Here is a 21,173-nt window from a genome sequence, read left to right as displayed (position 1 = left end):
TCTTCCTCTTCTGAAATTCCAGAGTTTTTGTCTGATTTTCAGGATGTATTCGATGAGCCCAAGTCCAGTTCCCTTCCACCGCACAGGGACTGTGATTGTGCGATTGACTTGATTCCAGGCAGTAAGTTTCCTAAGGGCCGACTTTTCAACCTGTCTGTGCCTGAACATACCGCCATGCGGAGTTATGTTAAGGAGTCTTTGGAGAAAGGGCATATTCGGCCATCTTCTTCACCGTTGGGAGCAGGTTTTTTTTTTGTTGCTAAGAAGGATGGCTCCTTGAGACCTTGTATTGATTATCGCCTCTTGAATAAGAGCACGGTCAAGTTTCAATACCCTTTACCTTTGCTTTCCGATTTGTTTGCTAGGATTAAGGGGGCTAGTTGGTTTACGAAGATTGACCTTCGGGGGGCATATAATCTTGTTCGTATTAAGCAGGGTGATGAATTAGAAAACTGCGTTTAATACGCCAGAAGGCCATTTTGAATACCTTGTGATGCCATTCGGGCTCACTAACGCTCCATCTGTTTTTCAATCCTTCATGCATGATATCTTCCGGACTTATATTGATAAATTCTTGATTGTATTTTTGGACGATATTTTGATTTTTTCCGATGATTGGGAGTCTCATGTGGAACAGGTCAGGATGGTATTTCAGATCCTTCATGACAATGCTTTGTTTGTGAAGGGGTCTAAGTGTCTCTGGGGTGCAGAAGGTTTCTTTTTTGGGCTTTAATTTTTTCTCCCTCATCTATGGAGATGGATCCGGTTAAGGTTCAAGCCATTCATGATTGAATTCAACCCACATCTGTGAAGAGCCTTCAGAAATTTTTGGGTTTTGCAAATTTTTATCGCCGTTTGATTGCTAACTTCTCCAGCATGGTTAAACCCTTGACTGATTTGACAAAAAAAGGAGCTGATGTGGCGAATTGGTCCTCTGCGGCTGTCTCTGCCTTTCAGGAGCTTAAATGCCGATTTATTTCTGCTCCGGTGTTGCGCCAACCAGATGTTTCTCTTCCGTTTCAGGTTGAGATTGATGCTTCTGAGATTGGGGCAGGGGCCGTTTTGTCTCAGAGGGATTTTGTTGGTTCTTTGATGAAACCATGTGCCTTCTTCTCCCGCAAGTTTTCGCCTGCTGAACGCAATTATGATGTCGGCAATCAGGAGTTGTTGGCTATGAAGTGGGCGTTTGAGGAGTGGTGACATTGGCTTGAGGGAGCTAAGCACCGTATTGTGGTCCTGACCGATCATAAGAATTTGATTTACCTCGCGTCTGCCAAATGGCTGAGTCCTAGACAGGCTCAATGGTCCTTGTTTTTTTCCTGTTTTGATTTCGTGGTTCCTTATCTTCCGGGTTCTAAGAATATTAAGGCTGATCCCCTTTCTAGGAGTTTTTGCCTGATTCTCCTGAGGTCCTTGACCCGGTCGGCATTCTGAAAGAAGGGGTGGTCCTTTCTGCCATTTCCCCTGATTTACGGCGGGTTCTTCAGGAATTTCAGGCTGATAGACCTGACCGCTGTCCTGTGGGGAAATTGTTTGTTCCTGACAGATGGACTAGTAGAGTGATTTCTGAGGTTTACTGTTCTGTGTTGGCTGGTCATCCTGGTATTTTTGGTACCAGAGATTTGGTTGGTAGGTCCTTTTGTTGGCCTTCGTTGTCACGTGATGTGCGTTCTTTTGTGCAGTCCTGTGGGACTTGTGCGCGGGCCAAGCCTTGTTGTTCCCGTGCTAGTGGGTTACTTTTGCCATTGCCGGTCCCTGAGAGGCCCTGGACGCATAATTCTATGGATTTTATTTCTGATCTTCCGGTTTCCCAGAGGATGTCGGTTATCTGGGTTGTTTGTGACCGGTTTTCTAAGATGGTTCATTTGGTGCCTTTGCCTAAATTGCCTTCCTCTTCAGAGTTGGTTCCGTTGTTTTTTCAGCATGTGGTTCGTTTGCATGGTATTCCGGAGAATATTGTGTCCGACAGAGGTTCCCAGTTTGTTTCTAGGTTTTGGCGGGCCTTTTGTGCTAGGCTGGGCATTGATTTGTCTTTTTCTTCTGCATTTCATCCTCAGACAAATGGCCAGACCGAGCGAACTAATCAGACTTTGGAGACTTATTTGAGATGCTTTGTGTCTGCCGATCAGGATGATTGGGTGGCCTTTTTGCCATTGGCCGAGTTTGCCCTTAATAATCGGGCTAGTTCGGCTACTTTGGTTTCGCCTTTTTTTTGTAATTTTGGTTTTCATCCTCGTTTTTCTTCTGTGCAGGTTGAGCCTTCTGACTGTCCTGGTGTGGATTCTGTGGTTGACAGGTTGCAACAGATTTGGGCTCATGTGGTGGACAATTTGGTGTTGTCTGAGGAGGAGGCTCAACGTTTTGCTAACCGTCGTCGGTGTGTTGGTTCCCAGCTTCGGGTTGGGGATTTGGTTTGGTTGTCTTTCCGTCATGTTCCTATGAAGGTCTCTTCCCCTAAGTTTAAGCCTCGGTTTATTGGTCCTTATAGGATTTCTGGGATTATTAATCTGGTGTCTTTTCGATTGGCGCTTCCGGCCTCTTTTGCTATCCATAATGTCTTCCATAGATCTTTATTGCGGAAATATGTGGTGCCCGTTGTTCCCTCTGTTGATCCTCCGGCCCCTGTTTTGGTTGATGGGGAGTTGGAGTATGTGGTTGAGAAGATTTTGGATTCTCATTTTTCGAGGGGGAGGCTTCAGTACCTTGTCAAATGGAAGGGTTATGGCCAGGAGGAGAATTCTTGGGTTTTTGCTTCTGATGTCCATGCTGCTGATTTGGTCCGTGCCTTTCATCTGGCTCATCTTGATCGGCCTGGGGGTGCTGGTGAGGGTTCGTTGACCCCTCCTCAAGGGGAGGGTACTGTTGTGAATTCTGCTTTTGGGTTCCCTCCGGTGGTAGTAGGTGGTAATGCAGTTGTCCCTGGGTTGCAGTCCTGGTCAGGTGTGTCTGCTGATTGCAGTTCTGACTGGGGTATTTAGGTGTGCAGGATTAATTAGTCCTTGCCAGTTGTCAATTGTTGTTGGGAGGTGATGGACCTCTGCCTGGTTCCTCCTGCCTTTCTGCCAAATCAGCAAAGATAAGTGTCTGTTTTTTTTTTTTTCAGTGGCACACATGCTGTGTGCTTCACAATTCAGTGCTATTCTTTGTGTTTTCTTGTCCAGCTTAGATTGTGTCAGTATTTTCTCAGTCTTGTTGGATTCTCTGGGGTTGCAGATATTCATTCCACGTCTTTTGTTAGATTGTGGAATTTTTTGTATTATCTGCGGTGGATATTTTTGGAAGGGTTTTATTACTGACCGCCTAGTAATCTGTCCTATCCTTTCCTATTTAGCTAGAGTGGCCTCTTTTGCTAAATCCTGTTTTCTACCTGCGTGTGTCTTTTCTTCTCCTACTCACAGTCATTATTCATGGGGGGCTGCCTATCCTTTGGGGGTCTGCTCCGAGGCAAGGTAGCATTCCTATTTCCATCTATAGGGGTATTTAGTCCTCCGGCTGTGTCGTGGTGTCTAGGGTTTGTTAGGCACACCCCACGGCTACTTCTAGTTGCGGTGTTAGTTCAGGATTTGCGGTCAGTACAGGTTCCACCGACTCCAGAGAAAGTTTCATGCAGCTCCAAGGTCACCGGATCATAACATTTCTCTGTCTCTTGCCTTATTACTCTGCACCATCTACTTCCATCACTATCCCTGGGGCCAGCCCTAGTTGGAGGGGTTTAAACACCTGCACTGCCATCATCACCTACCCCCTGGGATCATCTGCAGTGCCGGCCATCTTACAGTCGAACACTCCAAATGGCGTCACAAACTCTTCTTTTTAATTTATATTTTCCTTTTTATCTTTTAATTTTTAATCCCTGTTTCACTGTCCCCGAAGCACAGGCCTGGCCCGGCCCCTGAATCCATACGCTGTCCGGTGACCTGTGTACCCTGCTTTGGGCGATACCCTACCCCCACACCCTGCCATTCAGTACTCTGCACCTGTTAACTATTTCCTTACCCCCATCTGAAAACTTCAAACTGCATTGATAATAAAACTGCATCAAGTTTACTTTGTATCCTGGACCATTCTTTCGGGTCCCCATAAGTAGCGCAGACGACCCACCTAATGGTTCTCTTCTTGAATTTCAACAGTTTTTAACCCTTTTGACTGCAGTGACACAGATGAGCAGTTATGTTTCTCTGCCATTTTGCTAGATTTGCAAGGAGTGAATTGCAAACAATTTAGATTCTGAATAAAACAAATTTGTATGCAATTCTACTCCAACAAATTCACCCATCTATACTCTCTTCCATTTGCTCCCTACTTTAAAGTAAAATGTAATGCTTTAGCAACAAATATGGAATACATGGAGAGGAGTATACCTTCAGAATCACACAACACAGGGCTTGTATTTAGTAAGTAAAAATGACAAAAAGGTCTGAAAAAGATGTAAACACACAGTAGTTTGTAACAAAAAAAATTATAGAAGTTCTTGTACCCTTTTGTTCCCTTAAAGGGCTAATATAATGGTCAGAATCTTTTTTTTCTCCATTGTATCGCCAGCATAGTACTGTTCCAGTTATTTTAACGAACATAGGACATCTAGAAAAATCAATGGAAAAAAGCCTTTAACTATAAGAACATCTCAGAACCTTGATGCCTTAAATATCTCAACCTTTGGAAAGTTCCATTTATCTTTTGGTTTTTTTTAGAACATGCTGCTCCTTCATGCTGCCTTTGTTTCATCCATGTCTGACTGTCTGGTAAAGCTGAAAGATTTTGGATTTTTTGCAATAATCATAACTCTGGAAATTCTTGAAGTCAGCAAAACTTGATATAAATCTACAGGTAAGTTGATTACACATAGCTAGAGATGAGCGATCCTGAACTTAAAAGTTCCGGGGTTCATACTGCACAGTTAGTGTCCGGTTCTAAACACCGAACACAGACTTCTCCCGACAGTCCATTGCAATGTTTGGAGTTCCAAGGAGAAAGAGACGGATTTTTTTTTTCCACATCAAAAGTTCAGGTCCCAATTGTTTTCGAGTTCTGGTTCAAGTTTGGGTACAGTACTGGCATCCGAACCAAACTGTGTAATAAAATTTGGGTCGTATACCAGAACCTGAACTTCAATGGGTCCGCTATTTAATAATAACTTTGTTAAACATATTTTCCTTTTATAAAACCTTATATGGAGGACAGAAGTTTTAGGATTTGCAATATTGCAAACGTGCAATAAATTGGTAAAATATTTAATTTCTTAACAAATATAAATCCACTGACTCCCAGAGCGCTTAATATGGTGGTGCTATTTTAGCATCAGTGCTATTCTTGTTCATGGACTATATCTGGTATTACAACTCTGCCTTATTCAGGTGAATAAATGTTTAAGTACAGTATCAGAGGCAACAATGGCACTATTTTTTGGAATGTCATTCTCAATTTTTTTTCTAATCTCAGATACCTCCTTGAACTAGAGGAATTGCAAGTAAACTTTTTTTTCATACAAATGTGTTTTGATATTCCACCAATGAGGGGCAATACCCCGAAACACTGTCTGCAAATTGAGCTTCTGATTAAGCTTTCATTCTCAGTCATACGGTAAGGCTCAAAATTGACTTTTAGGATTGCTTCTTCCAATAGGTGGCAGTAAAGTTCAAGTCCTCTTCTTCTCTGAAGAGGTAATTTACATAATTAATTTCCCAGAGGAGCATTGTATGGCTTATATACCTCCTTACTCTGGCATATCAGGCATGTGACTCTACTCAAAGAGAAACATTACCCTTTAGATCCCAGTCATAAGCTTCTTATACAGCTATAACAGATCTCCTGCTTTGCGGGGAGGAAGGGCATCATCCGAAAACACTCTGTGACCAAATTGACATTCTAGTTTGGTTTGGCTTTTATCGGAAGTCATGGGACAAAGCTCAATAAAGGGTTGATGTTGACTTTTAGGATTGCTACTTCCAATAGATGGTACTGGAGTTCATGTCCTTTTCTTCTCTGAAGAGTCAATTTGCATTATTACTTCATACATCTTATTAAAGACATGTGTCAATAGGATCATCCCTCCTAAGTTGGTTATATGGGCATGTAGGTCATAGGAAGCTGAATAAAATGATACCTTGATATCTGCAATTCGATGTCTTATTTAAACAAAAGTGGATTTCTTTAGAATATGGAAATGACCTGATAAGATCTATGGGCCAGACATAGATCTCAGTAAGACTATGCCTCTAGAGCTTATTTTAAGTGAAACTAGGTGTTACCAGTGTGAGACATGTAGATCAAGAGAGCAGACTGTCAGTCATTACATGTCTCACATTGGGTACACCCTCTTTTATTTAAAATTAGCTCTCCAACTTGGGTAGGATGCCTGAGCCCTACTCTCGCAGTTTGCGCACATTAGAAACACATAATTCCCTTGCAGTCTGACGCGATGTTCCTCTCTTACCCATGTGGGCAGCTAAACTTTAGCTGTCTGGGGGCTGCACTCTTTACATAGGGGAAGAAACTGTGTTGTGGTGACAATTCTTGCTTTCGCCCTGTAATGTTCTCGGTCTCGAGCAGGTAGACTTGTCTCCTCTTGCTTGGATTAACTTCACCAACTACAGTCCAGACTCATAAGTTTTGCAAGAGGATGGTGGAATAATTTTTAACCCTCTTAGAAGCTTCTTACGGCAGTTCAGTGATTTGTGTTAAATCAGTCACACGGTCACCTTCTGACTGTGCTTAACGTCTGTCCTGTAGACTTTGGTGGGAGAGTGTTGCAGGTATGTTGTGTGACCTGTGAATACATTACTGTGCAGGGAAGAGGAGGAGGTTAGCTTTGACATAACCTATTGTCATTCATGGTTTCTGCACTATGTCCCTCCAGTTCTATAATAGAGATGTTACCTTTCAGTGGAATCCTGCCATTGATGATAATGAGATGGCTACGGAAAAGTCATCTTTACAGAAGAGGAAGCTTTAAATTAAGACTTATCAAGAAATGTAACAAAAAAAGCTATTTTGAATAAAACTACAAGCATTATATTCAAAATGTGTCAACTCTTTTTTTGCAATAAGAATGTGTATTAATTGAATTAGAAAGTTAATTGATATCGATGGCTATTCGATATATAGATCAGCTACAATTTGTTATATTGGCCTGAGAGCTGTGCTGTGCATTCCCTACAATACTTACATCCGGCCACGTCAGGAGGTGATGACAGCAGTGCCAGATGTGGGATTAATATCAAAGTAGTGGACAACCCATTTAATTGATCTTTACATATTTTTGTGTCATAAATTGTGTCTTATAGAATATAATTATTTATTGATCAAAATTACCTGTTTTAAAACAAGTTACATAATGTCCAGACACAAATATAAAGAGTACTGTGAGATCTGTGTGCAGAACACAGAAATTTCTGACGCTGCGAGATGTGACCCGAACGTTACCGCAGTTCATCGGCTATAACCTTAGTGATGTCATTGCTCATCACAGCAGCGATTCACATGCTACTCTCAGTGTTCTGCATCTGCTCGTGCTGAATGGTCAGATGACTAATACCACTCAGCGCTGCGTCTGGATGGATTAGAGTCGAGGATCATCATGGGACCTTATCATTATGAATTTACAGAGGACAGGTGAGGATTACTTTGATTTATTAAGGGGATTTTTGGGGGAGTTTTCTTCAATTAAGGAACTATTCTTTCTTACTTTTGACTACAGGGTTAGTAATGGGGATGTCTTAGACACCTCTCCATTGCTAACCCCTGGGCTTAAAGTCAGAGGACAATACAGCTGACATCAACCCCACAAATATTCCTCCATTTGCCAACACACCAGTGCAAGTGGTAAGAGCCAAGGAGAAATGGCGCATCCATTAGATGCATCAACTTTGGGGTGGCTGAGGGCTGGTGTTATTAGTCTGGGAGGGAGCCAATACCATGACCCCTTCCCAGCCTATTTATATCAACCCACAGCTGTCTGCCTTTGCTAGTTATTACATATAGGAGGGACTCCACATTATTAAAATTGGGGGCCTCCCAAAAAAATGAGCAGTGAAGGCTATGAAGACAGCTGTAGGCTGATATTAATAGTCTGTGGACCTTTATGGATATTGGCCCTCTCCCACACTAATAACTTAAGCCCCAAGCTGTCTGCTTTCCCTCAGTTGGTTCTAAATAAAATATAAGGGAAACCCCACATTTTTTTCCAATGTATCCATTAACAAGGGTAACAAGCTGCGGTCTGATATTAATAGACTGCGAATAGCCCATTGATATTGTCCCCCTCCCAGACTATAACATCAGCCCTCAGCCACTGCAGAAATGGCGCATCCATTAGATGTACCATTTCTGGCACTTAGCCTCGGCTCTTCCCGCTTGCCCTGGTGCAATGGCAAGCAGGGCAATGGTTTTAGAGTTGTTGTCAACTGTTTCACGTCCATTGACATTAAACCCAGGGGTTAGTAATGGAGAGGCATCTATAAGACACTGCCATTAATAACCCTGTAGTCAAAATTAAGAAGGACACACATACACAGAAAAGTCCTTTATTTGAACAAAACACTCCCTGAAAAATCATCTTTGAACCATTTATTAAGATAAAATTAAAAATAAATAATCAAAGTGATTCTCACCTGTCCGCTGTTAATTGATAATGATGAATTCCCACGATTATCACAGACTCTGCTCCATCCAGATGCAGTGCTGAGCAGTCACATTAGTAATGTAAATGCTCAGCATGAGCAGCCGGAACACACTAACAGTAGCATGTGGATCGGGCTGCTGTGAAGAGTGCTGGTGTCAGTAAGTTTATCACAGTTCAAAGCCAAGGAACTGTGGCAACCCTACTAAGGTCACCTCAGTTCTAAAGCATTGGCTCTCATGAGTTCAGCGCAAGTGCCAGACTGACGAGCAACCGCTCATGAGTCCGACACTCGCACTCAACTCATGAGAATCAGCACCTGTGAACGGAGATGAGGTCAGTAAGGTTATCGCACTTCTCAGTAAGGTTACCGCAGTTCATCGGCTATGAAGTGCGATAACCTTAGTGAGGTCATCGCTCATTGTAGAAACTGGACCCACACGCTACTGTCAGTAGCTGACATCAACCTCAAAATCATTACCCTAATTGCCAATGCACCAGGGCAAGCAGGAAGAGCCAAGATCAAGTGCCAGAAATGGGACATCTAATGGATGCGCCATTTCTGAGGTGCGTGAGGGTTGATGTTATAGTCTGGGAGGGGGACAATATCCATGGCCCCTTCCCAGCCTATTAATATCAGCCCGCAGCTGTCTGCATAGCCTTTTCTGGTTATTAAACATAGGGGGCACATCATTTTTTGGGGGCCCCCATTTTAATAAACAGTGAAGGTTACACCGACAGTTGTAAGCTGATATTAATAGGCCAGGAACCTTTGTGAATATTGCCCTTTCCCAGAATAATAACACCAGCACACAGCTGTCTGATGTGCTGCAGAACCCGAACAGGAATCCGGACATACAGTATGTAGTCAGTGTTCGGGGTCATGTACCGGATACTAGAAGTTCAGTACGAGTCCCCAACTTTCCAGTTCAGGTTCATCATCCCTATTAACCAGCATTGTGGAGCTCTCTTCTTTACATTCAGAATAACAAAAATCCAAAAGTCAAAGTATTTACCAAGAGGTAGGAAAAACTTAATTTGTTTTATATGTGGCATAAGAACATGGTAAAAAAAAGCCTAGGGTTGTTTAGTGTAAAGCAACACATCATTAGGGTCCAGAAGAAAGTTAATCAATATGAAAGAACTGTGCCCCACAGCTCTCGTATATACAGTATAATGTTCCCACAGCCCCTCTATAAAATATGGTGCTTACACTACCACATATGTACAGTATGATGTTCTGCAATACCTGGAATTAGGCATCGTGGAGCTCTGTTCACTACAGTCAAAATAACAGAAATTAGAAAGCCACATCTCCATTATATGCAATATGATGTCCTTAATCTTCCCTATATTCAGGATCAGGTCCCACAACGTTACATATACAAAATTAAAGCTCAATAGTGCCTCCATATGCAGTAAGGGGGCACCACAATTCCACTATATACAGTATGGAGACATAACTATCCACTATATATAATATGGACTACACAGCTCTGTTTATACAGTATGGACCCGCACAGTAGGCAGTAGGAGGCCCCTCCCCTATAACCACCTACATACAGTCTGATGGTCTCACCACTCTCTATGTACAGCATGATTGCCCCTACCACTCCCCATATATATTATGATGGCCCCAAAGCACCCTAAATACAGTATGATAGTCACCACAGCCCAACCCAATAGGTATCCTATATACAGTATGGAGCCCTCAACAAGTAACGACTAATAAAATAACTAAAAATACTTACTCAGCCATGTACCCTCTTACCATGATGGGGACTGACAGTGTTTTCAGATGATGTAGGTGCAACCCCGGTCTGGCTGCAATGGAGATCAGAAGGGGACTCTAGACCAGGGTCTTTAGCATCTGTCCTGTAGCTCAGGGTGGCAGGCACGATCTAGTGATGTCATCACGCTTGCCAGGTTCAGTCTTGCACAGCCTGAAGTAGCTCCCAATGACGTATTCTTTGATGCTCCAATGAACCAGTTTGACTCTGCCAAGACATACTGTAACACCAGAACCTGATCTGTGAACTGAACTTGTAGCCCCAGCTATCAATTCAGTTCAAAAGAAACAAAGGTGATCTACTGGATACATATGAAAAAATTAACTTAGTCTTAAGAACCCTCTCTATACCAATGAACAAAAATGGGCTATCCCCCCAAAATAATATTTGTTCTGATTTCTTGACTTAGTTTTAGAATTCTTGCTATTTTTCTCTATAGGTTTTAAAAATATACTTTGACAATTCTGCTCATCTGGTTGTCATGCTTTACTGTCTAATTGCTACGTTAAAGTTCCCACGTGTGTTTTCTGGAGCGCTCCAGAGATGGACAGCAGAACAACCACAATTTTAACCTGTTGGTGCTCCTCTGCCCTTGATATCAACTTTATAAGAACTTCTATACGTGCCTGGTGTGCTTTAAAAGTATTGCAAGATGTGTCATAACCAACTGCCAAAGCGGCCTGAAATTCATAAAATGTATAGTATTTTGTCCTCAGTTGTGTATTGGCAGTAGTTTTTAAAAATTACACTAAGTACTTATTCATTTTACTGCTTTGGATGCTGGCCTTTTACTGGTATGCTCGCTGATTAAATCTGCTGTGCATATCCTCTTCATAGGGTGAGCTGACAATTTATTCCTTATTGCAAGATAAAGCAATCGTTTCCCATTTTCATTGCAGTAAAGTTACTTGGTCGTTAGAACAAAAATGTAATCTGTTTTTCAGATATTCATATTCTATATCATTATCTGATACCTTTGTCCTGAACAACGGTACATGTAATGGCATCATTTCCACCACGCTACTAAAGCGGGTCCAGAAAGAAAGATCCCAACGGTTCATTGAAAAGACAGGCCTATTTTAGAGGTAACTTTGGAGCCAATGACTTGCCATTTTTATCTATTTCGTATTGGTTTATTTAAAAATATTCATGCAACTAGATGCGATTGCCCATAACTTCTGCATAGATTGAGGAAGGTAACTTGCTGTGGTTGAACTCGTTTGTCAGTGATTACACGTGGTTTATGTAGCATTTGTGTTCTTATATGGGTGGTTATTATTGGTTGTGAACAAGATTTGCCAAAACATATTTTGCACAGTGATGTTCCTATGTTGACAATTTACCAGTCACTTTTGAACATTTGTGTAGAAACTCCACACCATTTGTATGTAGGTGCCATAAAAAAAAAAAAAAAATTATACCATCAAAGCGCTACGGTAGAAAATAATTGGTATTCTCTAGAGATTAGCAAAAAGATTTGCATGACGCTGGTCTTACATCCATGTAGGTGCTCCGTGGCAGCTGAAAAAGGTCCTGCAAGCTTCCTTGGCTGCCCTTTGAATTACAACATCTTTGGTACCACCATTTACGACGCCCCGTATCATCATGGTGTCCGGTAAACCATAGTCACAAGTTCTCAAGTGACATCATAACATCGTAAAGGCTTTATAAACACAAGAGGTCCACAGGATGTGGATATTTATGGGTTTCCAAGGAATGTCGGCAGGATCTTGGTCCAGCTGTCACGGAGTACCAAATTGGGTACCGGACCAAGATCATGCACATCTTTTTTCTTGTATCTAAATAACTCAATTTTTTATTTCAAATAATTACATGATATGTAGCATTACAAGTTTTATTGGGTAATTTTGCATTGACAATATCCCTGCATTTTCCATGGCTTGATTTCTGTCCAAAGCTTGGATTTTGGTACAGGAAAACCTTCCTACTTTACAATAGAGGTTTCGTCAGACTTTTTCAGTTAAGTTCACAAGTTATAATTATGCTAATTGTCTCTTAAGATCTTAGAAAAACGGTAAATAGTTTTCATCACAATTGAACAAGAAGTCCCCATTCTATTACCAACAAGACTTAAAGGGAACCTGACAGATGACACTCTCTGCCCCAATCTCGGACAGCATGTATCAGGCACTGGCTATATGATTTCAGCCTTACTTGTTTGACTCTAAAGCGCTGCAACATTTAATAGAAAACCCTACTTTAAAAGCCACTTGGGACCAAAACACACAGTTGAAAAGGCAGGTCCCCAGCAACTCCTCCCTGCCTGCTCCCTTTGAGTGACTGGTCTCGCTCTACATGCATGTATAGGGAGAGAACTGTCAGTCACTGGCAATGGGTGGGGAGAACCTGTGTGAGACCGGCCTTTCCGACTAGTCTTCCATACAACTTGGTCCCTGGTGCCTTTTAATGTAGTTGTTTTTTTCTGAAATGTGGTTTTTAAAGTATGTTTTTCTCTGATTTGGACAATATATATCTGCTGTTAGGTTCCTTTTAATTGGTAATATAATATGTGTCCTAACTGGTTTTCAGCTCTCCCCGGGTCTCTTCTCACAGACTCTAAATGGGAGACTTATTAAAATACGTTTAATGAGTCTTCATGTGTAAAATGTAATGACCAACCAGCAAAGAAAGTTCTTTTCTTAAGCCTCTTAAAATATATTTCCAAATGAAGCTCCTTCATAAAATTATTTCTATAGATGACCACACAATTATCCAACAATGTCATGGTTGAGGAGCAGTACCTATGGGAGAAAATATAATAATTGTAATCAATTTACAAGTTGGTGCCAAAGTAAGAGAAGACTGACACTTTAATTTAAATATTATATACATTTCACCATACTTTTTTTTTTTTTTTTCATTGAAATTAAATTTGTCAAGCAAATAAAAAAATTTTTTGGGCTTACTGCAAAGTGTTATAATGCAAAATATAAATCTAAGTAAAAAGAAAATATTTATTTTAAGATTTAATAATTTTTTATTAAAATATAACACAATGAATTTAATAGTTACTTTGAACCACAAAGAAAATTCTTAAAACTTTTTTTTTTCACAACAAGATAACGTACTAATAATATACCGTACTTGTTCCTGAAAGACAATTCTAAATTTAAAAAGAAAAAGAAAAAAAAAAAGACATGCAAATTACATTTTTTTTTTATTATTGGCACCCATTTATTTTTGGAAAATAGGTTTGATTCTCAATGCGTTTTTTTGTCTTTGGAAGTGCAATTTTATATTTTTTTCAGCTTTTTTTTTTTTTAAACATCAAATTTTCCTAAAAAGAATAAAAAAAGGAAATTTGTATCTGAGAGTAAACAAAAAACAGAAGCAAAATGTAATGAAATTTCTCTGTACGACGTTCAGTGCATTTATTTAATGTCTAAAATGTACATCAATTGCCAGTGCCTTGGAACAGCTTCACCACTGTCTCCATATAAAGTAAACAAAACAATACATTCAAAAAAGCCGAGCTGTCCTGTTCACGCGTTGGCAGGCATGAGACAGCTATAATCTGTACACTACTCCTCCATCAAATACATCACCCAGCATCAATTAGCTGTCATTATATGTCAAAAATAACAAAACTGAAAAATATAAACAAACCACATTGGGTGACAGTACAAGTTAGAGGATAAAAATATGAGAAATGTCACAAGTATTAGACACCTGTTAAGAATACAAAGTGAACATAGATAAGAAAAAACCTGTACGGAAGAGGGAAAAAAAAAGAAGGGAAAATAGACTCTTTGGAGCCTGTAGCGGCCACCGTAAAATATGGAATAATTTCACATATTTGAACATCAAAAACAAATCAACTAATGTTAAATATTTGTAAAATTAAAGTTATTCAATAAAGCTTAAATTTTCCAGTTTGGAAACGAGTGTCAACAAAATAGTTCTTCTAAAATGGAAGGGCATGTGGTTTATTTAGAGTCTACTTGGGTTATCTGACTGGTAGACCAAAAGTTTCGCACAAAATGTAGAAATGAAGGTTATTTGGACCAAACACAGCTACAAGAACCCCACAGTAGATTTTTTATATATATATATAAAAAAAACAACTTTATAAATACATCTCACTTTTGCATGTATTTTGGTTGTATTGCTAATACTAAATGTTTTCAGCCCATATATGAACTTGACTTTGGAAGGCTAAAACTATTTTGTATACCAGCCGTAAGCCCTGGTAATTAAGAATAGTATAGTTTCAAACATTTTGGATCTTTAGAATGTTTCTTTTTATTAAATAGGTCAACAGGGGTTGGGAGAATAAAATCATTACTCGTTTGCTAAATCTTCCATTGCTTCAGAGTTTCTGGTGATTCTTGCCAATTTTTATGTTGCAGCATCAACCACATAAATCGATGTAAATGCTGTAGCCAATTACTGGCCCTATATTCTATGGGGGCCACTGAATCATCAGTGGATTTTAAGAGTCCCTTCACCTCTAACCTCAAATGTCATTGGACATTCCTCATGTCACTAGAAGGACCCCTGATGTGAAGGACCCCTGATCCAGTGACGATATTGATGGACTGCCAATAGCCCTGCGAACCACCTCCTACTTGTGGCATCCCTGGCATGTCTTCAGATTGCCATAAGTGTACAAATCAGAACAGATGCTGGGGACTCCAGCAAGTAGGAAGAGGTTTTCAGATCTCTGGTCAGTCACCAAAGTCTACCAACATATCCGCTGGACTAGGGACCTGCGAATAGTTTGTCTAATAGTGGTCATATCTGGTGTTCTCAGTTATGCTGCTGTTACCTCTGCCAACAGCCCCCAATTTCTTCTTCTCCACAATGGCTATCCAAGTGACATATGGAGAGAGCTTTGAAAAGTCAGCCTTTCCTATACATTGTGATGGACAATTATCAACGATAGGATGAACACATCAGACAAAATCGGTGGTAGTCAATTATTTGGCAGAGGTAAGGCATGAGGAACATGTTTTCAAATTTTATTGGACTCCCCATACCAATATGGTGACTATTTTGGAAAATTGGGCACCAATCTGACAAATGATGGCACCATAATGCAGAGCACCAGGTATGATGACTATCTGTAACAAAAGTATAGGTGAGGTTTATTGTTGAGGTAACTTCAACTGGTAAAAATTGGATATTCTTCATAACACTCCCATCTATATTTTGACCCTTGCAATCATCATTTTACATAGAACTGTGTACTTACAGTTTCTCAATTTTATCTTCTACCCAGCTAATTATTCCCTTTTTCCATTAGGTCCATAACAATGTAAAGTTGGTGGAGAAAGGTTGAACCTTCAAAAAGAACCTGAAGACCTACCTCTTCTGGCAAGCCTACAACCTGCAGTAACCACCGATCGACCAAACCACTGCACGACCAGCTCTATCCTCACCTACTGTATCCTCACCCATCCCTTGTAGACTGAGTCCTCGCGGGCAGGGTCCTCTCTCCTCCTGTACCAGTCGTGACTTGTATTGTTCAAGATTATTGTATTTGTTTTTATTATGTATACCCCTCCTCACATGTAAAGCGCCATGAATAAATGGTGCTAGAATAATAAATAATAATAACAACTTTGATGGACTTAGGACTTTATTAAACCTACGTAACTATATAACATCACATAATTAAAAAACGATCAGCTAAATCCTTCTAAGCTCTAAGTAGAAATAGGAGGTCAATTTTCCCTGTACGAGTCAAGTTACTGCAAAACTCCCTGGCAGTGGGACATAGCAGCTGGGTCAGGAGTTGAAGAGGGGAATGATAAATGCAGGAACAAGAAATTCCTGTTTCTAAATAGAGCAGAGAAAAGAGAAGAATTAGCTGGGTAAAATGGCAAAATGAGCAATTGTAAGTACACAGTGCCATATAATATGATGATTGCAATATACTAAGATGATAAAAACTGATGGGAGTGCTTCTTTAAGGCTCAGGTTACATGGCAATGTATGGCTTCCTAAAGAAAAAAAATCTAACATTCTACTTTATTATTTGTATTTACTAAAGGAAATCATTGTGATCACATCATAGTAGTTTTTTCCCAAACCATATGTCATCATGTATGCTAGGCTTGAAATGAATATATATATCTTTACCAGTAACTAGTAGTGACTCTTTTTTTAAAACTGAATACAACCATTTTTTTGGTTTTCTTGACCAAAGTGTTAGCTACAAAACTATACTACTGTCGGTGAATAGAAAGGCTACCATAAGTGTCAATGGTTACAAGTTGATATATAGAGATTTAATATTAATAAAACAGATTAATTTACTAAAATGTTGTTGGGCTGATGCTGAATTCACTCCGGTCATAAATTTGTGTCTCTGTACATATACTGTATATTTAAATGTATAAAGAATACTTGCACCATCGGAACTTATTAAAAAAAAAAGCCTTTGATTTAATATCGGAAATGGTCATTCTGAATAATGTGTCATTTACAGAGGGAAAAGTTACAAATTAATATGGCAAGACATTAGCCATTTTTTTGTAGAATATCAACCAAATACATTCAAAGTAATTTTCCATGCCACTTTCCAATTTTTTGAGGTAAACACACATTTGTAAGATAAAGCAACAATGACGCCAACCATCTCTCTCAGCAGTAAATAGTGCTTTCAACACATTCCTTTGAGGTACTGTACAAATCAACTTTCCTGAGGTTTTTGTTTGTTTGTCATTTTTGCAGACAGAACATTAAAAGAAATAAAAACTACAGAAAATAAAAAGTTCCAGATTAATTTTCTATCTCTTCTGCAGAACAGACAGGATTGAGGAATACTGTTGCTCATAAACATGGCAAGAAAATCTGGCTGGCTGTCTTTCAACTTATCTGTTCATCTATAGTCCATTAATGTTTGAAGTTAAAGCTCTTTATATTAGCACATGCCACCAATGTAATTGTGAGGCAAACAAAAAAAAAAATAAAGCACCACTTGAGGCACTTGACAGCAACTAAATCTCAAGAACAGCAGAATGGAATCAATACACGGGATTCATGTCCTTCCAATGTCAACCTATGTCCACCCTGCTTCTTTTCGAGTGTGGTTTTCCGTAATTAGAACTAAGCATTAAAATATGCTCACTGTCACACCATTCAATTCAGAACATTGGCTGTTAAATGCACATTAAAGTCTACCATCACTCAGAAGATGCAAGTTTATTGTGGCTGCCTTGGTACCTTTGACATTTAGGCCACTACCAAAAGGGACTATTACCCCTTGGACACATAAGTTTGCATGCCAGCAGTCATTGCAATGTTTATCACTGGCTGCACCCAAACATTTTGTTCCATTCAATATACGTATCAAGTTCTTTCTGTGATATGCTAGGCTGAATCTTGCAGAATACATTTTCAAAGTCTTGGTACGTTACGGGCCTCAGCTGGCTCGGCATAATGGCTGAGAGCTCGGAGGGTGGTATGGCATGGAGAGGGCCAACCACAGCTTCCTGACACAAGCGAGCCACATCCAGTCCAGAAAAACCTTCTGTGCGCTGGACTAGGAGTGCAACTTCCTTGTCGTTAAGACAGTAATTGTGCTGTGAGAGGAATTGTATTATTATTTGATGTCTGGCTGTGCTGTCTGGAAGTGGGATAAGAAGTCTCTTCATGAAATATCTCCTTAGAGATTCATCTATTTCTTCGGGTTTACTTGTGGCACAAATTACAACTATTTGGTCCTCAGCAGAAGAAAGAACGGAATCTAACTGCATAAGAAACTCTGTTCTCATTCGGCTTATCGGATTGTGTTCTTCACCTACTTGGGAGGAAAGTAGCATGTCTATGTCACTTACAAAAATCACAGAAGGTTGCCGACACCTTGCCACAAGAAACGATGCATGGACAATTTTTTCTCCTTCATTTATCCACTTTGTAACAAGATTGGAGCCAGTAATTTTGAAGAACGTTGCACCTAGCTGACTAGCTATACATCGGCCCAATAATGTTTTGCCTGTTCCTCTAGGTCCAAATAAAAGTATGCTCCGAGGCAAAGCTGTAAGTCCACTGAATGCATCAGATCGAATCACTGGCCATAACACTTCTTCCTTTATAAAAGCCTTTACCAAATCAAGGCCAGCAATTTCATCCCAGTCAACTGGATGTCCCTGGTTGATAATCTCATTAGTTACAAGGTCAATGAGGTGAGTATCAGTGTTTTTCAGCTGTTCGTCCACAGAGTGGTTGGATGAGGTAGCTGTATGAAGTCCAGGGCCTTGAAGAGTATGTGGTAGTAGCTGTCTATGCTCTTCATTGTGTTCATTGATTGCAGATGAGTTATATTTTCCAAAAGTCTCACTTGATCGGGAATTCTTTCCAGTGCTGTAGGACGGTGGTGTGAGAGCTCTTGTTGACTGACTGCTAAATTTTCTTTGCTGATCAGTAGGAGCTAACTGCTTAGTGGGTTTGAAGGCCAAGGATGAAGATTCAGAACTTCGTTCATAGCCATTTCCTCTATTTGAGTTGGATATAGCGGTGTCAGGCATTCTGTACATAGGGCTATGTGAGTTTCTTTGTTGGCCATAACTATAGTTCCCATAACTAGAGTCTAAGTCTCCTTGGCTTGTCATATAGAAAGCTTTTCTTTTTAGGGAACTAGCTGAGCTTGGAGTTATTGGGGTTAAACCATGTGTTTGATAACTATAGCCTGGAACAGTTGTCGGTGGAAGAGGAGTAGGAGCAGGAATACCAGAAGGAAGGTAAGCAGAAGGAGGAGGGGCGCTTCCAGGACTGTACCCTGACCCAACGCCTGACTGTGGAGGATAGCCAGCAGGTGGATAGTTGTAGCTTGAAAGATTGGAGGCCCCATTGTAACCTGGTACTAGTGCTGGTGGGGGTGGAGGTGGTGGAGGCTGTAGGAGTCCAGAGCTATGAAGTGGGGATGGATGAGGTGATGGCAGTGCAGATGCAGATTGACTACTATAACTTGAATGCAGGTAGGAGCCATTATATGCGGTTCCATATTCCTGAGATGGTAGCCCTGAATGTAGACTAGCAACTGAGTGACTTCCACATGTACTACTGGAATAACTTGGTTCTGTCAAGTTGCTGCCCACCCCAGGAGAACTGCCTATGCTGACAGAGACATCTGATGGAGGTAGAGTGGCTCCTACTCCGGCTTTGCTTGCTGCAATTACATCGGAGACACAGTTCATAGGGTAGACATTGTCTGAATTCAAAGAACTTTGCCAAGGCTCACCATCATTTTTTCGACTATTTACAAGGCCAGACTGAGCTTCAGAGTAATTGCTGAGAAGAGGTCTTTCCATAGATCCTTCCAAAATTCCAGAATATTTCTCAGCATACTTTTTAAGTAGATTTGATGCAGTTAAAGCAGATATATCATCATTGGCCCAGGCATACTGGTATGTGCGTTGCAAATGACCACGGTATGCTTCCACTTTGTGAGCCGGTGACCTTGTGGTGGACGATATATCGAAGTGCTGTTCTGGCCATTGAGCATGCTCTGGCGTCCACTGCATCTTCAAGCCTATATAAATAAGAAGAAAAAAATAAATAAATCAATACAATAATAAAATAAAGATGTGGTATATCATGTGCGTACTAGTAAATGAGACAATAAGCAGATATTCTTATCTACAGCCCATTCTGATGGATGATTTGTAGACGCACATACAGTTTTCCAGAAACACTCAACATGCTACGTATGCAGCAATTCTGTCTGTACAATATCAGTTTCAGATTTCTCTTTTTTTTTTCCCCTCAATCTAAAAATATGAGACACAGCTGACAGATCACATCTAGGATGCCGCGCTTATTTGGTGCTGAACACCTAGTTAGCACAGCATAATGCACCCTGTGCTGAACAATATGACACAGACATTGCAGGTCACTCCATAATCCAACTCTCATCTAAAGTGGTCCACGACAGTTTCAAATCTGCTTCGTGGAGTGCAGCAAAGCAATCTCCCAGGCAGCGGTCCATCGCTTTCATCACACAAAACCTACAACTCGGTATGAATTACAACTGCTTTATCCTTCTTAGCTCTGTTGTTGAACCCCTAAAGAAAAAAAAAACAACCGCTGCTTGTCTGCCCATCTGTTTCTGCTGCAAGTCTCCAGGGCGTGAGGAATTAAACCACTGATCACCATCCCCTAAAAGTTTTTTTTTTTCAGTTTTACTATGCAGTAGCTGGAATCTATCAATCGGGCACAGCATTTGCTACACATAGTACTTAGGAGAACTTGTTATATGCACACTTATATGCAAAAATATTGGATCCCTTGTATTACATATTGGACCCATCTTAATATATTATAAGATGGGTCCAATCACTGATGGTGAAAAACGGACCCACAGATGACACACTGATGGTGAAAAATGGACACACGGATGACACACTGAAGGTAAAAATGGACACATGGATGACACTGATGGAAAAAACGGACACACAGAAGGTAAAAATGGACACACGGAAGGTAAAAATGGACACAGATGACACACAGATGGTAAAAACAGATATGGATGACACGCTGATGATAAAAACACAACACACGGATGACACCAGTATCATTTGTTTTTACGAAAGTGTTTAAACACGGATGTGTGAATGAGACCCAATTCTGCAAGCACAGGCAGCTATACGTCTGCACTATTGGAAGACCCCAGTAGAATTGAAACTGGACAGATCGAGAGCCTTCAAAATACTCTGGCAATATGGCTAGCTTTAGAGCAGCTCGGTTGGAAAGAGCTTGCAAGCACTGCGTATGTTCGACTACATCTGATAGACTGCACT

At 40.4% G+C, this 21,173-nt stretch overlaps 1 protein-coding gene across 5 annotated transcripts in view; it reads right to left on the bottom strand.

The window, feature by feature from the left end:
• Positions 1–12,727: 12,727 nt before the first annotated feature.
• The window catches only part of FIGN (fidgetin, microtubule severing factor), a 175,094-nt gene continuing 166,648 nt past the window's right edge, over positions 12,728–21,173 (bottom strand). For 3 of the 5 annotated variants that reach the window (XM_077272815.1, XM_077272816.1, XM_077272817.1), the window contains one exon: positions 12,729–19,906. In XM_077272815.1, the coding sequence (XP_077128930.1) occupies positions 17,682–19,906 (2,225 nt within the window). In that variant the 3' untranslated portion in view covers positions 12,729–17,681. Of the gene's footprint in view, positions 19,907–21,173 lie in introns of all 5 variants that reach the window. The other 2 variants (XM_077272819.1, XM_077272820.1) reach the window with 1 other exon arrangement.

Source organism: Ranitomeya variabilis, chromosome 7 (genome assembly GCF_051348905.1).
Source record: "Ranitomeya variabilis isolate aRanVar5 chromosome 7, aRanVar5.hap1, whole genome shotgun sequence".
Lineage (NCBI taxonomy): Eukaryota > Metazoa > Chordata > Amphibia > Anura > Dendrobatidae > Ranitomeya > Ranitomeya variabilis.
This window is presented reverse-complemented; position numbering and strand designations above follow the sequence as displayed.